At 50.9% G+C, this 19,576-nt stretch overlaps 2 protein-coding genes across 5 annotated transcripts in view; both read left to right on the top strand.

The window, feature by feature from the left end:
- The window catches only part of PEAR1 (platelet endothelial aggregation receptor 1), a 42,143-nt gene extending 38,915 nt beyond the window's left edge, over positions 1-3,228 (top strand). The window contains exons 19-24 of the mRNA XM_043963578.1: positions 4-219; positions 720-808; positions 1,302-1,434; positions 1,828-1,893; positions 2,071-2,346; positions 2,694-3,228. Coding sequence (XP_043819513.1) covers positions 4-219; positions 720-808; positions 1,302-1,434; positions 1,828-1,893; positions 2,071-2,346; positions 2,694-2,845 — 932 coding nt within the window. The 3' untranslated portion in view covers positions 2,846-3,228. The remainder of the gene's footprint in view (positions 1-3; positions 220-719; positions 809-1,301; positions 1,435-1,827; positions 1,894-2,070; positions 2,347-2,693) is intronic.
- A 535-nt stretch (positions 3,229-3,763) lies between these two features.
- LRRC71 (leucine rich repeat containing 71) lies at positions 3,764-18,269 on the top strand. Of its 4 annotated transcripts, none has more exons than XM_043963580.1 (15): positions 3,764-4,522; positions 6,247-6,378; positions 7,162-7,271; positions 7,411-7,424; positions 7,983-8,060; positions 12,612-12,680; positions 13,045-13,204; positions 13,690-13,773; positions 13,860-13,961; positions 14,489-14,611; positions 15,300-15,393; positions 15,728-15,831; positions 16,439-16,550; positions 16,948-17,069; positions 18,118-18,269. In XM_043963580.1, exons 1-15 carry the CDS (start codon positions 4,369-4,371, stop codon positions 18,229-18,231), a joined length of 1,572 nt encoding a protein of 523 aa, XP_043819515.1. In that variant the 5' UTR covers positions 3,764-4,368; the 3' UTR covers positions 18,232-18,269. The 4 variants fall into 4 exon arrangements, with proteins under 4 accessions (XP_043819515.1, XP_043819514.1, XP_043819516.1 ...); XM_043963579.1 differs by having other exon boundaries at positions 7,131-7,271; positions 7,349-7,424; XM_043963581.1 differs by having other exon boundaries at positions 4,387-4,522; positions 6,247-6,374; positions 7,349-7,424.
- Positions 18,270-19,576: the final 1,307 nt, after the last annotated feature.

Below are 19,576 nucleotides of genomic sequence, written 5' to 3'. Positions count from 1 at the left end.
CAGGGAACCATGATCAGCCCTTCACTATGGTACCTACCCTGCCAGTGACCTATGACTCACTGGGTGCAGTGATTGGCATCGCAGTGCTGGGGGCCCTGGTCGTGGCACTGGTGGCACTGTTCATTGGGTACCGACACTGGCAGAAAGGCAAAGCACATCAGCACCTAGCTGTTGCCTACAGCAGTGGGCGTCTGGATGGCTCTGAATATGTCATCCCAGGTGAGGGTCAGGAATGGGGAGCACAGGAAGATGTGGAAGGTACTGAATGTGGAGGAGGCCTAAGAAGAGGGCACAAAGGCTACCCCCTGGGCTCAGCAGACCTGGGTTCAAGTCCTGTCTTGGCCACTATTTTACTGGGTGACTTTGTATGGATTACTTGTGCAAAATGCGGGGTGGGGTTTGGACCAATGGTCTTAAAGATCTTAAAGATCCCTTCCAACTCTCACATTCTCTGACTCATGCCCCTCTCTGGATCAAGCTTTTCTTTATATATGAGATACAAAGGCGGAGTGAGCAGGATGGCTAAGAGAGAGGCTGGACAATGGGATCTTGGAATTTGTTCCATCTGGCTACTTGTCTTCCATCCTGACAACCTTGGATCTCACCTTTCTCTCTGCCCCATACCCAGAGAAGGGGATCCCTCCCTACCTTAGAGGCTACCTCCTCCCCATATTTGGGCTCTGACCCTGTCCCTACCCTGGTTCTTCTGTCTTGTCCAGATGTCCCACCAAGTTACAGTCACTATTACTCCAACCCCAGCTACCACACACTGTCCCAGTGCTCTCCTACTCCCCCGCCTCCCAACAAGGTCAGTACCTGGGCAAAGGGAGTGGTGGGTGGGAAGAAGGCATCATTAGGGTTGGGATTTGGGGTAGGCTGGAGAAGAGAAGTTTAGAGACTGGAGACTAAGCTGGTGAGAGGATTGGGATCAGTTGAAGGAACTAGGTGTGGTTATCTTGGAAAAGACTCAGGAGGAAGACAGTTATAGCCTTCCATTTTCTGAAGACCTGTCATGTAGAAGAGGGATTATAGTCTTAGTCCGCTAGGCCCAAGGGTAGAACTAGACACAATGGATAGAAGTATTTGGACAACTCTGGTTGTCCAATGTTTCTCCTTACCTGGAGCCCCAAAAGGGAATGGATCAAGGGCATTTGAGTAGAGACTGGATGATCCCTTGGCTCAGATGTGACATTAACTCTGTTAATGTATAGGTTGGACAAGGTGACCTTTGGGGCCCCTACCTAGCTCTGCTCTCTGATTGTTCTGCTGTTCTCATAATGGTGGATTCACTGCCTTCTCAGGTGCCGGGAACTCAGCTCTTTGCTAGCCTCCAGGCCCCAGAACGCCCTGGTGCTTATGGGCAAGACAGTCATGCCACACTGCCTGCTGACTGGAAGCACCACAAGGAGCTCTCCCCTGGGCACTGGGAAAGGGGTATGGGCTTTTTGGATATCTGGGTACCAAGTAGGGGAGGAGGAAGGGTGGATGTGGGAAAAGCATCCTATTCTGAGACCATGAGATTCTGTATCAGCATGAATGAGGGGTAAGGGCTTCTGTATGTCTGGGACCCTCTGAAGGAGAAGAGTATAGGTGTCCTTCCCCATGGAGGTTGGATGGGTGGAGGTGAAGACCTGAGTCAGGTCGAAAATCTCAGCTTTATTCCATATTAGGGGGAAGTAACTTCCTTGGGGGTCTTAGTTTCCTCATTTGCAAAAGTAAAAGAGTTGGACACTAACGATCTCTTAGGTCTTTTCCAGTTCTCAATCCTAAAATATTCCAATGACATTCTAAGCAGGGGCCTGACATTGGGTCTGTCCCTTTCCCCAGGGAGAGGCCTATTGGATCGTTACAGCTACAGCTCTGGCAATGGACTAGGACACCTCTATGGTAAAGGTACGCTCAGTCGGAAGAAGCTGGGGGGGGGGGAGGGAGAGAAGGGAGTCAGGTGGCAGATGGACAAAGAACACGGGATGATCTGAAAATTGAAAAGACTTTGGGGAGGGGAGCATGAAGGGAGCCTGGGGGGTGGGGTACCTCCACTGAGCCCTGATCTTATTCCTCCTCCTCCAGGGCCCATCCCGGAGGAGGGTCTAGGGGCCAGCATAAGCTCCCTGTGCAGCGAGAACCCCTATGCCACCATCCGGGACCTGCCCAGCCTGCTGGGGCCCCCCAGCGAGGGCAGCTACATGGAAATGAAAGGGCCCTCGTGTGCTGCAGCCGAGGCCCGGGGAGAGCCCAGCCCACCCCGCAGGAATGTGCCCCAGTCCCGGAAGAGTCAAAGACTTCGCAGCTCCGACAGCCAGAGGGACAGTGGCACCTACGAACAGCCGAACCCGCCAGTCCCTGGTGAGAATGATCACAGTCCTGAGCCAGGCAGTGTCAAGTCGGGGGGTGGGGAGAGACCGTAAAGGAAAGACAGTGAGAATTTACTCTTAGATTTTTACGGTTCCGCCAAAAGTAATTTCTGGGGCGAGGGAGTGGAAATGCTGTGTCTGTCCTTGAGGCCAGTATTAGCTATCCAGACTACCTAGACTGAGACCAGGTGAAAACAGAATGGAGAGAAGAGAGAGGAATAGAAAGAAGGGGGAAGAGTGAGAGGATGAGGGAAACTGATTAGGAAGACGACCCAGAATAGGATGGGGGGCTGAGCTACAGGACTCATACACAATCCTTGCCTCTTCTCCCTTCGCCAGACTTCGTCGCTGGGGGCACGCAGCCCCCCATGCCACCAGGTCTTCCACCAGGCCATTACGACTCCCCTAAGAACAGCCACATCCCGGGACACTATGACTTACCCCCTGTCCGACACCCCCCCTCGCCCCCGAGACTGCGACAGGATCGTTGAAGGGATCCCGGGGAGCACTTGGAGTTAGCACCCCACACGGCCAAGCCCAGAAACTGAGGAAGGACCTAACGCGTATCACACACCTTCCCCTCCTTACCCCTCCATTTCTGGAGGAGAAGAGGTGCGGGGATGCCCGGGTTCTGAAACCCCTCCCTCATCCCCCCACCTTGGAGGCAGCCCTCGGATGACTGGAGAAGAGGAGCTGGGAGCCAGGATTCCTGGGTGCCAGGAGAGTAAGGGCAGCCACCATTGACCTTGGGGTACTGGACGGCAGGATGCTGCCAGGGTTATTCTGCTCTGCTACTGCTCCCCAAGCCCTCAGCCCCAGCCTGGGATTTCCCGATGGGGAACCCTGTCCCGTGTCTGTAAATAAAGTTGTTGGATTTCTCGTGGTCCTGAGCATCTTTGATTCGGAGGAGACGGTCCTGGACTCTGAGGACCTGGTGCGCCGCCTCTGGAAAGGTGGGGGGCAAGGGGGAAGAGGAGGGCTTGAAGCCCGAGGGCGGAGCCCCCTGGGGCAAGGATCATCTCATTAACTCATTAGCTGTTTAATTAACTGAGTCTCCAAGCTCCTTCATGGATGAATCGATCTGAGATCAATCAATACTCAGAGCTACACCACAAGCTGAACCCTTCACCGCTGCCCAGCCCCCTGTCACTCAGCAGCGCCGCTGTCTCGCGACCCAGGACAGTCCCGTGCCCAGCTCCGCCCGGTCCAGAAGCCTAGACAGATAGGCACGCATGCGCTCTGAGGCAGCAGCTCGCAAGGCGCTCCTAGCCCAGCAGCGCCCTCTGCAGACAGCGCGAGCGACCCGCAGTTGTCTCCTGGCCCGCCTACCCGACCGCCAGTCCTCCCTGGCTTAAATCCCGTTGTCCTGGAGAAAAAGGGACGCACAGGAGCCGGGGGTGCAGGTCGGGGAGCCGAGGAGTGGACCTCCTCCAAATCCCAATTCCCAGGAACTCCTCCGTCCCCCTTCCTCCAGTCTCTCTGACTCTACCCTGGTCCCCTCAAATCTTCCACTTCTTTCTCGGACACCCCCACTCCCACCCCCCAGCCCCCAGCCCTAGCTTTAATCCCTCCAACCTCACTCAGCTGCTCCTCTCCTCCAACCTCCCCCAACCAGGTCCACTCCAACCTCACCCAGTCCCGACTCGTCCAATCCCCCCCCCCTCCAGTTTCTCCCAGACCCTTCCCCTTCAGCTTTTCCTCCCAGTTCCCTTCTCTTCAAGCCTCCCCCCCAATCTCCCCCATTCCGTTCCCCTGCACTCCAAACCCTAATCCATCCTTCTCTTCCAATCTCGCTCTGTTGCTGCCATTTCAGGGGGCTCTCGAATGAGCTCTCTAGCTCAAATAAGGATACTACTGATTGTTTGGCTCTCATTCCTCTTAGCCCTCCTACACACCAAGAGTCTGAGAGGGGCTGGGAAATAGAGTGTTTGGAGGGAACGAGGGTTGGGACGGAGGGAACGCTCACGGCTCTAGGACCAAAGCGGAATTCGACTCCTACGAGGGATAAAGAGGGATGGGTTCAACCAGCTCTCCCCTCTCCCACATTTCTCCAGCACCCAAAACCCCAGATGTCTCAGGGAAGATGGTGAAGAAAGGAGACAGGGTGGTAAAGGAGAAACCACCACCTGTCCTACCTCCTGTGGGTGAGGAGGAACCAAAAAATCCAGGTATGACTTAAAGGGGAGAGGAGAAAAATAAGGGAAAGAGGAAAATAATATACCAGGGCACACAGAGGTTCCTGACCAGAAGTGTGGTGTAGGGGGTCAGAGCAGTAGATTTGGATGCAGAGGACCTGGGTTCAAATTCTAAGTCTTTAAGTAGCTAGCTGCATAGACTGGGACAACTCACTCAACTTCTCTAGGCCTTCATATACTAGTTTGTAAAAGGAAGAATTTGGACTAGGTGATATCTATGACCACCCTCAGTTCACCTGTAGCATCTCCCATTTGTCCAAGGCTTTTAACTTTTCAAGGCATTCATGTTCATCATTTGTCATCTATTATTTGGCTCCATTTTTGGTGTGTGTGGAGGAAAACGGAAGCCTGAGAGGTTAACTGACTTCCTTATCTCCCATCCTCTCCTCCAGCCAAACTGGCTCCTTCACTACTGCCTCCTAAATCCTTTTTGTCCATTCCTACCCTGGTATGTATCTGCTCACGCCTGCAGTCTCCTACCCTCAGGCTGCAGTATTGATCCAAAGCTCACCTAGCTTTCAAGGTCCAACTCAAATTTCCAGGAAACCTTTCTTGATTACCCCCAGTCTGAGATGGGCACTCCTATATGAAATTTATAGAACTTGAAGGGACTTTCCTTACAGGCTATGCGGTCCAAGCCCCTGATTTTACGGGTTGGAAAGGCAAAGTTATTTACTTAAAATAACACAAGTAGTAAGGGGAAGAGCCTGGATTGTTAGACTGATCTGTCAGTTCCATAAAGGCAGGGGCTGTGTTGTATCTTAACTTTCTATATCCCCTAACGCCAAGCACTGTGCTCTTTGTACAACACAGTAGGTGCCTAGTAAAGTTGGTGAAGTCCTAGGGCACAACCTGCTTTGGACTGGCTTTTTATTTGAATTTTTATCTGAATTTTGTCTTCCCTCTTGGACTAGACTGTAAGCTGTTGGGCCGATTGAAGCCTTAGTTACCTTTGCATTTCCTTCTCTACCCACCACGGTGCCGGGTGCATAGCATGCCCACAGTAAATGCCTTTCCCACAGAAAGCTGCTGGCAGAACCAGTCCAGGACGCCTATTCCAGGGCTCTCTGTTCTTTAGCTCATTGCCCATGCCCAGAGCAGGGCTCTGAGGTTGCAGAGGGCTTGGGACAACACAGCTCTTTGCCCTTTTTTTTTTTTTTTTTGGTGAGGCAATTGGGGTTAAGTGACTTGCCCAGGGTCACACAGCTAGTAAGTGTTAAGTGTCTTAGGTCGGATTTGAACTCAGGTACTCCTGACTCCAGGGCCAGTGCTCTATCCACTGCGCCACCTAGCTGCCCACAGTTCTTTGCCCTTGAGGGAAATGAAGAGCTGGGTTGGGGGGATCTTTGGGAAGAGAGGCAGTCTATGTATGAGGAAACGGGTAGAGGGGCAGGGGATTAGGAGACAGACTAGAATAAAGACACAGAATAAGAGAAGGGCAGGAGATGAGGAAAGAGCAAAAGGGCAGGGGGTGAGGAAGCTCTAGAGGCTGAGGTAGGGCAGGGAGATGGAGAAACAGTGGGACTGGGAGGGGGTGGGGGGAATGGCAAGATGTTGTTCTAGTGTGTTCTAGTTTACTCGGAAACTGTAGTCAGGATTCCTGGTCTTTTCTTCCCCCTGGTGGACATGATGTGCCATTGCTGAGGGTCCAGGCTAATCCCTCTCCCTTCCCTCCCTTCTCTCCCTTCCTCCCTCAGAGGAGTACCAGTGCGTGGGGATCCTGGAACAGGACTTTGTAGAACTCTGTACTCGTTCGGGATATACAGACTTCCCCAAAGTAGTTGTCCGCAATCATGGTCGCTCCACTTCTGCCTCTGAAAAGCCGGTGGGTGAGTGAACCCGCTCAGTTCCTCCCTTCTCACTACCCCCAACAGTCTCTGACAGACCTGGGCCATTTTGACTATGCCCCAAGCCTCCCCATCAGACTGATCCTAGGGGCACAGGGGTGTGCACGGGAGAGAGTCTGCAGTGGGCCCAGGGCCTATAGAAATGTTAATAATGAGGATGACTGGGGAAGTGCTCTTTCTCCACTATTTATTTCCCCAACTCTCCTGCTCATGCAGCCCCATGCAGGCTAGGAGACAGGTAGAACTAGGCTCTCTTTCCCAACTCTCTTTTTTTTTTTTTAGTGAGGCAATTGGGGTTAAGTGACTTGCCCAGGGTCACACAGCTAATAAGTGTTAAGTGTCTGAGGCTGGATTTGAACTCAGGTACTCCTGACTCCAGGGCTGGTGCTCTATCCACTGCGCCACATAGCTGCCCCCCAACTCTCTTCTAAGCCATTCCCCCCCTCTATGTTCTGCAACCTGGGCTTCGGAACCCCAGGGAATAAAGTGCTTGGAGACCTGGTGTTTGCTACTTGTATGAACCACAGATAGGCAGGTCATCTGACCTTTTTGGATCATCTTTAACAGATGTATGTATAGATGAGGTCTTCCTCATCTGGAAAAGGGTTGGACTCAATTGTCTCTAAGGTTCCTCTCAGCCCCCAGTCTCCTGAAGAGGCTAGAGCGAGATGGGGGTGGAGGACAAAGCGTGGGGGGAAGGGGATGATTGAGACCCCCTACCCACATGTCCACAGTGGAGGAACAGCGGGTCTCTGCCTCCTGTAGCCAAAACAGCCTCCTCCAGATTGAGAACAAGTATGCCTTCTTCCGGCCCACCATCCAGGTGGAGCAGGAGCAAGAGGACCCCAAGTCAGTTCGGGAAATCTTCATCCGAGGTGAGCCTCCCTCCTCAGGCCCCTGCCCCAGGACTCAACCCTTACTACTTGGAATTCAGCTTCCTTTCTCCTTCCAGGTTGGAAACTGGCAGATCCAATTCTGGGTATTTTCAGCAAGTGTCTGCCCTCTCTCACCCAGCTGCAAGCTATCAAGTGAGGGAGGGGCCTGTCAGGGATGGGGGGTGGTGTTTGAAGATTTGGGGGGGGGGGAAGGAACTTCTAAGAAGGGACTGAGGGAAAAATGTTGAGGAATAAGGGGGGAGTGGGTCCCGAAGGTGAAAAGGAGCCAGACTCTGGAGGAGGTGTCCAGAAGACCCAAGTTCTAATCCTGCCTGTTACTAGCTGTACAGCCCCGGGCAAATAATTTCACATCTGTTTGCTTCAGTTTCCTTAACTGTAAAACTGGGATCATAAGAGCACTCCTTCCCAGGGTTGTTGATAGGAAAGGGAGGTTCCTAGGGGACTAGGAAGAAGACTTGGGGTGGAGGTGGGACTGGAGCACTTTCTGGGAGTATAGGATGTCCTGGCTGATATCAGGGGGATGGGAGAGAAATTCTGTGGTGAGGATAGGGCTAATCAAGGACAAGAATAACAGGGTGCGGTTATGGAGGGGAATGTTTAGAGGGGCCTATGGGACATGGGGGAGGGACTACCACCCTTGGGCCCTAGGGTGCTGGATGCCTGAACTGATCGCCTTCCCTTGTACCTCAGCATGTGGAAAGTGGGGCTGACTGATGAGACCTTGACTACCTTCATTGCCCTCATCCCAACTTGTGCCTCCACTCTCAAGTAAGCAGAAAAGGGCAGGGAGAAGTCCTATCCTCCAAAGCCCTAGGTAGATGGGGGATGGGGCAAGGGGGAGGGCTGGGAACAGGTGGGCACCTAGGAGGCTGGGAATACTTTTCCCTCATACCTCTTCCCTAACAAGATCTTGGTTCAAATCCTACCTCTTCTTTGAGCTTCAGTTTTCTCGTGTGTAAAACAAAATTGGACCAAATGACTTTTGTTTTTTTTTTTGGTGAGGCAATTGGGGTTAAATGACTTGCCCAGGGTCATACAGCTAGTAACTGGTTTTTTGTTTTGTTTTGGTTGGTTTTTTGGTGAGGCAATTGGGGTTAAGTGACTTGCCCAAGGTCATACAGCTAGTAAGTGTTAAGTGTCTGAGGCCGCATTTGAACTCAGGTCCTCCTGAATCCAGGGCCGGTGCTCTATCCGCTGAGCCACCTAGCTGCCCCAGCTAGTAACTGTTAAGTGTCTGAGGCTAGATTTGAACTTAGGTCCTCCTGAATCCAGGGCTGGTGCTCTATCCACTGTGCCACCTGCCTGCCCCCAAGACCAAATGACTTTTTTTTTTTGGCGGGCAACAGGGGTTAAGTGACTTGCCCAGGGTCACACAGCTATTAAGTGTCAAGTGTCTGAAGCTGGATTTGAACTCAGGTACTCCTGACTCCAGGGCTGGTGCTCTATCCACTGCGCCATAGCTGCTCCTGTAGACCAAATGACTTTTGATGCCTTACTCTGCAGATCTGAAAAGAACAAACTTCTTCCCCGATCTGCCCCCCCACCCCTACCCCTTCCCTTTACCCCAGTACACACCCTTCGACTACTGGGTGCGAAATTCCTAGCCTTCAGATTGACAATCTCAAAATCCTCAAGTCCAATCCTCCATTTTACAGAGAAGGAAAATGAGGCCTTGGAGAGGTCAGATATCACAGGTTTTTGGTTTTGTTTTGAAGAATTTTTACTAAAAAGGGAAGATGAAACAGAAAGTACCAAGTGTGGTAAAAAGAAGAGTTTACAGAAGACAGTCATACAAGTTCTCCTAGTTCCCAGCCTCCTTCATCCATGCCCAAGGTCCTTTTCCTTGGTTTCCCTATCCCAGGTAGAGAGAGCTGTGGGTCTCTGGGTTTTCTCCCCTTGGCTCCAGGCCCAATTATCCTTCCCTCAACTTGAGAATTTTCCAGGTTGGAATCTCTGGGAGTCTTGCCTTTCTCTGTTCCCAACTAGTTTCCTTTTTTTCCTTCATGGTCTGCCTGAAGCCCTTTGGCTGGTTTTTTTTGGACAAGAATGCACCTCATTGTAATGAAAAGCATGCTGGACCTCCCCAAGCCTCAGTTTACCCATTTGTAAAATGAAGTATTTGGACCAGATGGCCTTGGGCTTCCTTCCAGCTCTAAATCTATGATCTTAAAAATTCATGGGAGGGGACAGTGAGGTGGTGCAGTGGATAAAGCACCTGACCTGGATTTAGTCGGACCTGAGTTCAAATCCAGCCTCAGATACCTGACACTTACTAGCTGCATGACCATGGACAAGTCACTTAACCCCCATTGCCCCCCAAAACCAAAAACCAAAACAAACAAAATTCATGGGAGACGAGGAACTCAACAAGAGCGTAGGGTCATGAACCATTCTGACAGTCTAGTAAAGCCTTTGGACCCATTCTTAGAATGATTTTTTAAAAAAACATCATAATGGAAGGAAATCCTAAATTTCAGTTAGAGTAAAAACAAAGATGTATTTTATTTTTACCATCCAAGTTCACAGATCCCCCCTGAAATCTATCCAGGATTTGGGTGATCATGGATCCCAGGTTAAGAACCACAGAGAGAAGAGAGCCTACAACATTGTTACTGTGGAGATTTGGGCTCTAGTCCCAGCTCTGGCATAAACTAGCTATGTGCTGCCTCTTCTGTAACATGGGAATAACAGCACACACACTGCCTCATGGTGTATGGTGAAAGAATGAATGTGAGGACAGTAAGTAAAACATAAACATGCTTTTTAGCAGACTTTCTTTTTTAAGACAGTAAAATTTTAAAAAAAGTGAGGGAGAGATGTTTTATTACTTTGGCAACCCGAACTCTCATTTTCTGTAGCTTCAAGTGCCTACGAGAAAGTCAACGACAGGTCTTGAATTGATAAATGATTACTGCTGCTCCTGACTCATGTTCACTCACCTAGGGGCTCTGGTACAGGTGGTTAGCTCCCTGTGACAGGGCCTTTACCCCAGATCACTTTGACTCAGTACATCAAGTCTCCTGACTTGAGAACTGTACCTGAGACCAGCACCACAAAACAGCCTGACAGGTGACACGAAAGGTCACCTCAGCTAGGGAAGGGGGCTAAACAGCAGCCTATAGGGGAAGATGGAGACTCCCCCAGCATACCTCAAGATTGCTAGGGAGTCTACCTATCCATAGAAAGCTCAGAAGCAGCAGGTAATTTGGTAGCCTCTTATTTTAATGAATTAACTTTTTTTGTTGTTGTTTTGAGGTAATCAGGGTTAAGTGATTTGCCCACGGTCACACAACTAGTAAGTGTCTGAGGCCCAGATTTGAACTCAGATCCTCCTGACTCAAGGCCTGGCCCTCTATCTGCTGTGCCACCTTAGCTGCCTATAAATTAATTATTCTTGATAACTAGATGCTGAGGTCAGTTATTTCTTTACATTTGGCATATAGGAAATCAGTTGTTTCTTCACATTTGGCATCCAAGAAATTGAATGACTACTGGGAATGGTGGGGTGGGGGAGTCACAAAATTTACATCAAAGAGACGGATGCTTTCAAGCATGGGACTGAAAGAGTTCTTGAAGCCAATCATCCCCAACCCTTAATTTATCATTAGATCTTCAAGGGGAACCTTAGAGATCATTGAACCCAGAGGAGAAAACTGGAGAAGCAAAAAGGGGAAGAGATTTGCCTGGTCACCAAGGGAAATTCAGCTGGGTTTTACTGAAATTGAGGCTAACCTGAGACAGAGTCAAATGGCACCCACACATAGATATGTAGCCTGAGAGCTAGAAGGAGCAGAAGAAAGCACATCATCCCTCATTTTAGAAAGGAAGAAACAGAGTTGGTGTGAAAGCAGGAAGTGGAACCTGTTTGTGCTGATTCTCAGTCTAAACCTTTTTCAACTCAGTTGTTGAAATGTGGCCTTCCTTGGGGACAACAGCAGTAATGGAGGAGGGGAGGGTGCCGTGATTATTCTAACTGCACCCTGGCTCTGAGCTTTGTCTTCCAGCCCCCAGGCCATGCCAGCAAATAGAAAAGTTTAAACAGCTTGGGAGGACATACTTTCAAGGGGAAGAAATATCCCTGGGAAAGAAGGAGGCAGGAGTGTCCTCTAGATAGCATGGGCCTCCAGCAGTAGGGACAGAAGGACTGATTTGCATCCTGTCTTGTCCCATCTGGAGTTCTCTCTCACCTTCTTAACTCTCTCCCAGGAAAAACCATTCTGAAAGGCTACAGAGAACTCCTAGACTTAGGGAAGCATTTTTTCCACCACCATCCAAAGGGCCCCTACAGGGCCTTCACAGGGCCCTCATCCCAGGGGAGCCAGCCACATTTTTTTTTTTTTTTAGTGAGGCAATTGGGGTTAAGTGACTTGCCCAGGGTCACACAGCTAGTAAGTGTTAAGTGTCTGAGGCCGGATTTGAACTCAGGTCCTCCTGAATCCAGGGCTGGTGCTCTATCCACTGCGCCACCTAGCTGCCCCCAGCCACATTTTCAACACGGTCACAGTAAAGTTTGAGGGTCTGAGGAACTGGATTCAAATCCCACCACTGTCACTTCCTGTATGACCTTGGGGCAATTCACTTAACCTTTTTGGGCCTCAGTTTCCTCATCAAGTGTTGGACTAGATGACCACAAAGTTCCCTTCTAGCTCAAGAATGATGATCTTAAAGCTTCTGGGCTGGGGTGGGGTTTGGGTCTTGCCAGTCTCTGGTAGCCCGGGAATTCCAAGAGACCATCGATCTGCTCCACCAGTTGAAAAGGCACTCCCACTTAACTCGCCATTTTGACCCCTGCGGTTGGCTCCTCTTCCATTCTACCTCCAGGCTGTACCCTGAACCTGTGGTACAGTAGAATCAGAGGACTTGGGTTCAAATTCTGCCTATAGTACTCACCACGTATGTGACCGTGGGCATCTCCCTAGACCCCAGCTCATGTGTAAAATGAGAGTTTTGGAGGAGAGGGCTTCTGAGGTCCCGTTTGGATCTAGATCTGGGACTACAACCAGGCTGTCGACGATTCTTTACATTTCTCATAGTTGGGTTAGGCAGTTCTCAGCCCTGGCTAGTCAGTCCTTGCTTCTCACACTTAGCCTAATACTGTTAAAGTTCCTACAGGGTTGTGATCTGTCAGTAAAATGCTGGACCCCTGCTCTCCCCGCAGCAGGGTGCCCCATGGACATGCTTCTAGGTTGTTTGCGAGGACCTCAGCGGTCCCCTTCCTTAGGTGACTTCTGCCCTATACCCTTCCTCTCTCCTCTGCCTCTCCTGCCCATCACGGGTCATGGGGCTGCTCTTTTGCTGATGTCCCCAATCCCTGATCAGGAAGGTGTCTCTGGAGGGAAACCCGATAGTGGAGCAGTCTTACCATAGACTCATGGTCCCGGAAAGCACGTGAGCCTTTCCCCTTTCCTCCCATTCCCTGGATCCTGTCCCACCTCGAGCTTTCAAATTGGGGTGGGTGGACATTCCCTTTCTCTGTGCTCTCCATCACCTCAGATGGTCCCAACCTAACTCACTTATCTTCTCTCCCACCCCTCCAAGCCCACGTCCCCTCCCTTAGGGACCTCTCAACCTGTTGCCCAACTCTCCCCACTGTGACCCCCCAAACTTCCCTCAGTCAGGTTCTGTCAGGAATCCCTTGACTTCCAAGGCCTTCCTACCTCCAACCCCATTTGCCCATTGCTCTGTGGCCTTTCTGTCCCCGATCCCGGTGGTCCCAGGCCTCCCTCGTCCTCCTACATTCCCCTTCTCCCAGCATCACACACTTGTCCCTGAGGAACAACAACATCGATGACCAGGGCGCACAACTCCTGGGCCAGGCACTGTCCACGCTGCGCACCAGCAACCGAACCCTGGTCTCTCTCAACCTGGGATACAACCACATTGGAGATAAGGGGGCTGGCTACATTGCAGAAGTGAGGGATGGGGCCATTGGTGGGATACAGGGAATGGAGACAGGAGATGGGGACAGGAGAGGAGAGCTAAGGGGGAGGGCAGGAGGGACTATGAGGAGCTAGGGAGGAAAAGAAGATGATGCACAGCAGGGCAGGGGGAGGCAGGACTGAAGGCTATGACCCTAGGAACTAGAAGGGAAGGGCTTTGGGGTGTGGGAAAGAGATGGGGGGACTGGAGATTGGGAAAGGGCCTTGAGGAAGAACAGAACCGTAGGGACTGAGTAGGGTGGGGAAGGGCTAGGCGGTCCTGGGGACCAGAGGGAAGGTGTGGGAGATAGGACAATGGGGAAGTAAGGGCAAGAGTTCTTGGAGAGGGGAGTGGAGCTAGGACTGGTAGGAAACAAAATAGGAGGCGGGGGTTGCTGGGGCCTGGGAACTAGAGGTGAACTACCTGGCCAGGGAAGGGGCTGCTTCCAGCCCCTCCAGCTCTCTTCTCCTTTCCCCAGGGCCTGCGGCTGAACCGCTCCCTGCTCTGGCTGTCCCTGGCCCACAATCGCATCCAGGACCAGGGTGCACTGAAGATAGCTGAGGTGGGTGGGGCTGGAGAGTCCTATCTTGGGGGGAATGTGGTGGCCGGAGGAGCCCTGAGCTTCCCACCACCTGCCTCCTGCCTCAGGTTCTGCAGCCTTTTGAACTAACACACATAGAGGTGGTCGAACGCCGGCGACTTCTGCTAGAGAAGGGGGCTCAGGACCGAACAAGAATAATAAGAGGATCGGTGAGGGACCCAGACGGCTGCAGAAATCTAAATTAATCTATTCAGCGCCTCCCATAACTTCCGGGCAGGATGGCCTTATTCTCCCTCACACTCTAACGTGGCACTTCCCTTTCTTAGGAAGTTTTCTATGCCCTTACACCTTCCTTCACCCCTTTTTATGCCGTCTCCCCCATCAGTATCTCAGAGCCCCTAACTGAACCCCATTAAAGGCCCTGCTCTACTACTACCTTGTGACCTTAGGCATGCTAGAACCTCTAACACTGCGCCCCTCCCCCCACCTCAGTTTCTTCATCTGTACAATAAGGAACTAGCTGATCTCTTAAGATTTCTTCCTTTTCTAGCAATCTAAAACTCAGCTGTACCCCCCCCCCGCCCCATCTTCAGCTAAAGGATCTCAAAGCATTTTATAGATCCAACAAGAGGGGAGTGGCTGGTCTGCTGCCAGCTAGGTCCCTACCTAGGAAGGAGGCTACCTCTTCCCAGAGCAGACTAAGGGGTGCCGACTGCCTTTCTGCCCCTTCCTATAGCCTACTTCCTCCCGTCACGGAGAACGAGATCGGCCTCTGTTGGGGGCTGGTAGTACTGGGGCCATTGACAAGCTTCAGGCACCCAAGACAACCAAAGGCGCATCGGGCAAGAAGAAGGAAAAGGTTGTAGGTCTTGAGATGGGTGGGACAAGGGAGATGGATGGGAAGAGCGTTTCCAAGGTGTGTGTGTGTGTGTGTGTGTGTGTGAGAGAGAGAGAACGTCCCATGGGAAAGAATTTGAGAAGGTAGCATTTTGGCCTAGTATCCTACCCCAGCCCTAGAAAAACCATAGAACCACAGTTAAGGGGATCCTAGACTTTGAGTGTCAGGGCTTTGGTTAGGGGTTCCCAAGTTGCAGCACTATCACCCCCACCAGGAGGGATAAGGAGTTTGTCAAGGGGTTACAGGAACTATTTTCTAATTAACTCGTCCTATGAGAACTAATTCTTAACATGCATAAGCTTTCTAAGTCCTAGAATTTATTTCCTTTTAGACTGAATAGGAAACATTGGAATGTTTACTAAAAGCTAAGGGAATAAGAAAGGTTGGAAACCCCCTGGTGGAGGTGGAAAGGCTGTTGAACTAGAGTCAGCAGAGACCTGGGTTTGAAGGCTGACTGGCATTTTATAGCAATGCAATCCTGAATGAGGAATTTCACCTCTGACTCGTTTCCTCATCTCTAAACATGGGGGTGGCAGCACTTAGTGGCCTTGGCCTCCCTCCCACGACTGTCCTGAATAAAGTGCTTTGTAAATGTGAGCTTTTACTATCATCATCCCCTCCCCCCCCCCCCCCCCCCCGACTCCTGCAGGAAGTAGCCAAGAAAGAGGAGAAGCCCGGGTCTGGGACATCCCCCACACAGAATACCCCAAAGAAAGAAGATACTAGCAAGGGTTCTAAAGGGAGTGAGTATCCCGTTCATTTTCTCTGGGCACCGGTGGCTTCACTAGGACCTCATGTCCTGAAATAAGGGTAGGGGACCCTCCTCCAGTGTGGTCAGGGCTCAATCAATGCTCCACGTGCTAGACATAAAAGAAACCTTAGAGCATCTAGTATCATTCCCTACAGTGGGAAATTGTCAGGTTATGGGGTCCTATGATTTAGCAGCTCGGTGGGACCTAGACTCCACGGCTCTTTCTCCTATGCCTACCGCCCTCACTAGCTCAGTCTACACGGAGCACAGAGGGGGCCTTCAGAGATCTAGGACTTCACCTCTGACTCCTTCTCCCCAACCATCAGAGGTAACCATCCCAGAACAGAAGCCTGGTCGGGGAAAGGGGGCCAAGACGGGGCCCAAGGAGAAACGAAGTACCCTTGCTGAGTCTGAAGTGGTTCAGAAAAAGGTTGGAAACTGCTTCTTATTATGGGGGAGAGGGAGGAATGTCAGTAAGCTCCCAACCACCTCCTCCAGTGCCTAACACTGTGGCTCAGTCAGACCTTCTTCCCCTCAGCACCTGTCATTGTCTTCTCCAACTAACCAATCTCCACCTCCAACCCTCTCCATCTCCTCACTCATGCCTTCTGCTGCGAAGAAAACGTCTCTTTCCTACAGATCCTCTCCTCCAACCCCCCATTTCCATTTCAATCTTCCGATCCCTTCACCAGCATCACTCATTGTTGGCTACATAGCTCTGGCTCTGCTCTGTGGATAAAGATGGAACACAGTGATCTCCTTCATCTCACCAGGATGCGATCCCTTCCCCCACCTCTACCAGTAATCCAAACTCTACCCTTGGTTGTGGGGAGACCGGGCACCTTTGTTTGTCTCTGGCTATCCACAGGACTGTGGGAGCTACCTGATGGCTCCCTTCCAAATGCCTCCCCTTTCCCCAACCCCTTCCTCTGGCTCTTCCCACTAGTGCCAAGGATGAAAACTGCCCAGAGCGGCCAGTCAGAATGGGGGAGGGGGACTGCTTGATGATCCTGTCTTTTGCCTCCTATCCTGAACAGGTAACACCCGAGCCTACTGAGATCCTCAATCCTCTTCTAGAGCAGACGGACCATAGAAATGGGAAGGTTTTCTTGCCAGGAAACAAAGTCCTAATGCACCTCAATCTTATTCGTAAGTATATCCAGCTCTCCTGACTCCCAAAGTAAGAGGTTCAGTGTCTTTCTCTAGCACTGCAGAGCCCTGTCATCACCAACAGGGACAAACAACCCTTTCTTCCCCACTCCCCACCACTCCTGCTTCCCATCTGGAGTCAGCCTCCGTGAATAACCAGGGTAGTGTGTGTTTGGATCAAGACTTGAGGCTGGAAGGGATGGAAGTGGAGAGAAATAAGCAGAAGGGCTTAGGAATGGGGTAGGTGGGAAGTCAGCAGTATAGGCTCTTTGGGATTAAGGATGACCCAGGAGGAAGAAGGAGGCCTATGTGAAGAAATGAGGGACTAAATTGGGAGTGGTTAGCGAGGGAGGCAGTGTGCTGAGAGGCAACATTCTCTTCTCACTTATGCATTTAGGGAACCGAATCACAGAAACGGGTCTGAGAGGCTTCCTCAGTGCTGTCCGATACCAAGTGAAGTACACCAAACCCAAGACCCCGGCTAAGGGCCCATCAGGACTGCTAAAACTGATGCTGGGGGTGAGCATGAATCACTTTCCCTGTACTGGAACCCTACCCTTGCTCTTTATTGGAATCCATTTCTCTTCTTTCTTCCCAACCCCCAAGAAAGGAGATGCTACTCATGGTTCAAGTTCTCCCAACTCACGTGAAGAAGTCCTTCTTGTGACTTATTCTCCATTGTTCTTGCTGCTGGGCCAGCTCACCTCTATTCATGGTTTGTTTTGGGGTTTTTTTGCGGGGCAATGGGGGTTAAGTGACTTGCCCAGGGTCACACAGCTAGTAAGTGTAAAGTGTCTGAGGCCGGATTTGAACTCAGGGACTTCTGAATCCAGGGCTGGTGCTTTATCCACTGTGCCACCTGGTCACCCCCCCACCATTTCATTTTTAAAAGTGAATAGAGGATGGGGCAGCTAGGTGGCGCAGTGGATAAAGCACCGGCCCTGGAGTCAGGAGTACCTGGGTTCGGATCCGGCCTCAGACACTTAACACTTACTAGCTGTGTGACTCTGGGCAAGTCACTTAACCCCAATTGCCTCACTAAAAAAACAAACAAACAAACAAACAAACAAACAAACAAACAAACAAACAAACAAACAAAAAAAAAAAACCAACAACAAAAGTGAATAGAGGGGGCGGCTAGGTGGCACAGTGGATAATGCATTGGCCCTGGATTCAGGAGGACCTGAGTTCAAATCCGGCCTCAGACATTTTACACTTACTAGCTGTGTGACCCTGGGCAAGTCACGTAACCCCCATTGCCCTGCAAAACAAACAAAACAAAACAAAAAATGAAATGGTGGGGCAGCCAGGTGGTGCAGTGGATAATGCATTGGCCCTGGATTCAGGAGGACCTGAGTTCAAATCTGGCCTCGGACACTTGACATTTACCAGCTGTGTAACCCTGGGCAAGTCACTTAACCCTCATTGCCGCCCCCCCCCCCCCCAAATGAAATGGTATCTTCCATGATCAAACAGCACTACTCCCCTACTGCAGGGCCTTCACTCTTGGGAAATATATTGAACTGAGGTTTAATCACCCCATTTTCTCCTTCCCTTTCTGTATTAGAAAAATTCCTTTCCCCCACAATGCGACACCTACAACATGATCCAGGATTTGATGCTTCCTCGAGAACTCAAGACTAAAAAAGATGAAGAAGGCCAATCTCTCGCTGCCCCCTAAGACCCTCAGGGGGTGAAGGATTAATACCCCAAATCATCTCTGGGTTAATAAAATCCTCTTGTACCTTTGTTTCTGAGGATCTCAAAGCACTTTATTATAGACTTACCTATTACTTCGGGGCCAGAGAGGTATATAGCACAGTAGGACTTGGGGTAGGGCCTAGACATCTATGGAGCCTCAGTTTATCTGTAAAATATGTGAGAAGATGCAAACCATGCCAGATGAGGATTAGTGGAAGCCTCTAGGGATATGTAGCTTGGAAGAGAACATTTAAGGGGGATGTGGTAGCTATCTTCAAGAACTCGAAGGGGTGTCACATGGGAGAGGAATTAGCTTGCTTGGCCTCAGAGAACAGAACGAAAAACTTCCACACATTAGAAATGCCCAAACAATGAGAGGGGCTGGCTGTGATGCTGCAGGGATTCCTGGTCAGGTCTGGGCTGAAACAGACCTCTGAGATTCTAGGGACAGATGATCCCTGAGAACCCTCCCAGCTCTAAACTCGGATTGTGAACACAGCCCCTCCTGTCTGCTCCTGTGCTATCCCTGAATTTGGAGAGGTTTACTTCTGCTCACAGGATAAGCCTCCATTCCACAAGGCCCCTCCCCTGTTCCAGAAAATGAGCGGACCAGGGCTCGGTCGATCATGATGCAAAGAGCACTGACCCCTGGCATCTTGGTCTACAGAGGCTTTGCCGACAGTGCTCAGAAAAAAGGCATGCAGGAGTTTGAATGCCCTCCTTGGGGGTGAATTCTCAGGACAAAAGTGCTGCACAAGCAGGAAAGGCTCCAGCTCCAAGCCACTTTCTCCTGCCCTACTCGAACAACTCAACAAGTATTTGTTGAGCACCTACAGAGCGCCAGGGATTGTCCCAGGGAGAGGAAAACAAAACACCCCGCCCTTAGGGAGGCCATTATGCCAGGACAAAACAAGATGGGCACAGGGAGGAATGTACAAAACTAGGCACATACTTTTTTTTTTTTTTTGGAGGAGGGAGGGAGGGGCTGGGCTAATATCCAGACGTTGCTGGGTCTCAGCATAGCTATAAAACATGAGAAGACCATGCCACATGAGGATTAGCAGAAGACTCTGGGGACGTGAAGGTCTTCAAGGAATGAGATATTTTCTGGAGGTGAAGACCGCTCATTAACAACTGGGGAGATCAGGAAAGCTGCCTGGTAGGAGGTGGCACCCACATTGTGGGATCAAGAAAGGAGGCCTGGAGGCAGCCCCCGAGTTGTGCTTTGAAGGACGCCAAGGATCCAACAAAGTAGGGGTGAGGAGAAAGGGCATGGCCAGGCAAGAGTGACAGAGAATGAATGGGATGTGCAAAAGGTAGAGAGG

Source organism: Dromiciops gliroides, chromosome 4, assembly GCF_019393635.1.
Source record: "Dromiciops gliroides isolate mDroGli1 chromosome 4, mDroGli1.pri, whole genome shotgun sequence".
Lineage (NCBI taxonomy): Eukaryota > Metazoa > Chordata > Mammalia > Microbiotheria > Microbiotheriidae > Dromiciops > Dromiciops gliroides.
The sequence above is the reverse complement of the archived record's forward strand: the minus strand, read 5'-3'. Positions and strand labels throughout refer to the sequence as shown.

Coding starts and splice junctions, on each gene's coding strand:
- LRRC71 (XM_043963579.1), top strand. CDS start 4,369: ATGGGTTCAACCAGCTCTCCCCTCTCCCACATTTCTCCAGCACCCAAA. Junction 8,061..12,611: donor ACTTGTGCCTCCACTCTCAA/GTAAGCAGAAAA, acceptor ATCCCTGATCAG/GAAGGTGTCTCTGGAGGGAA. Junction 15,394..15,727: donor TAGCAAGGGTTCTAAAGGGA/GTGAGTATCCCG, acceptor CCCAACCATCAG/AGGTAACCATCCCAGAACAG.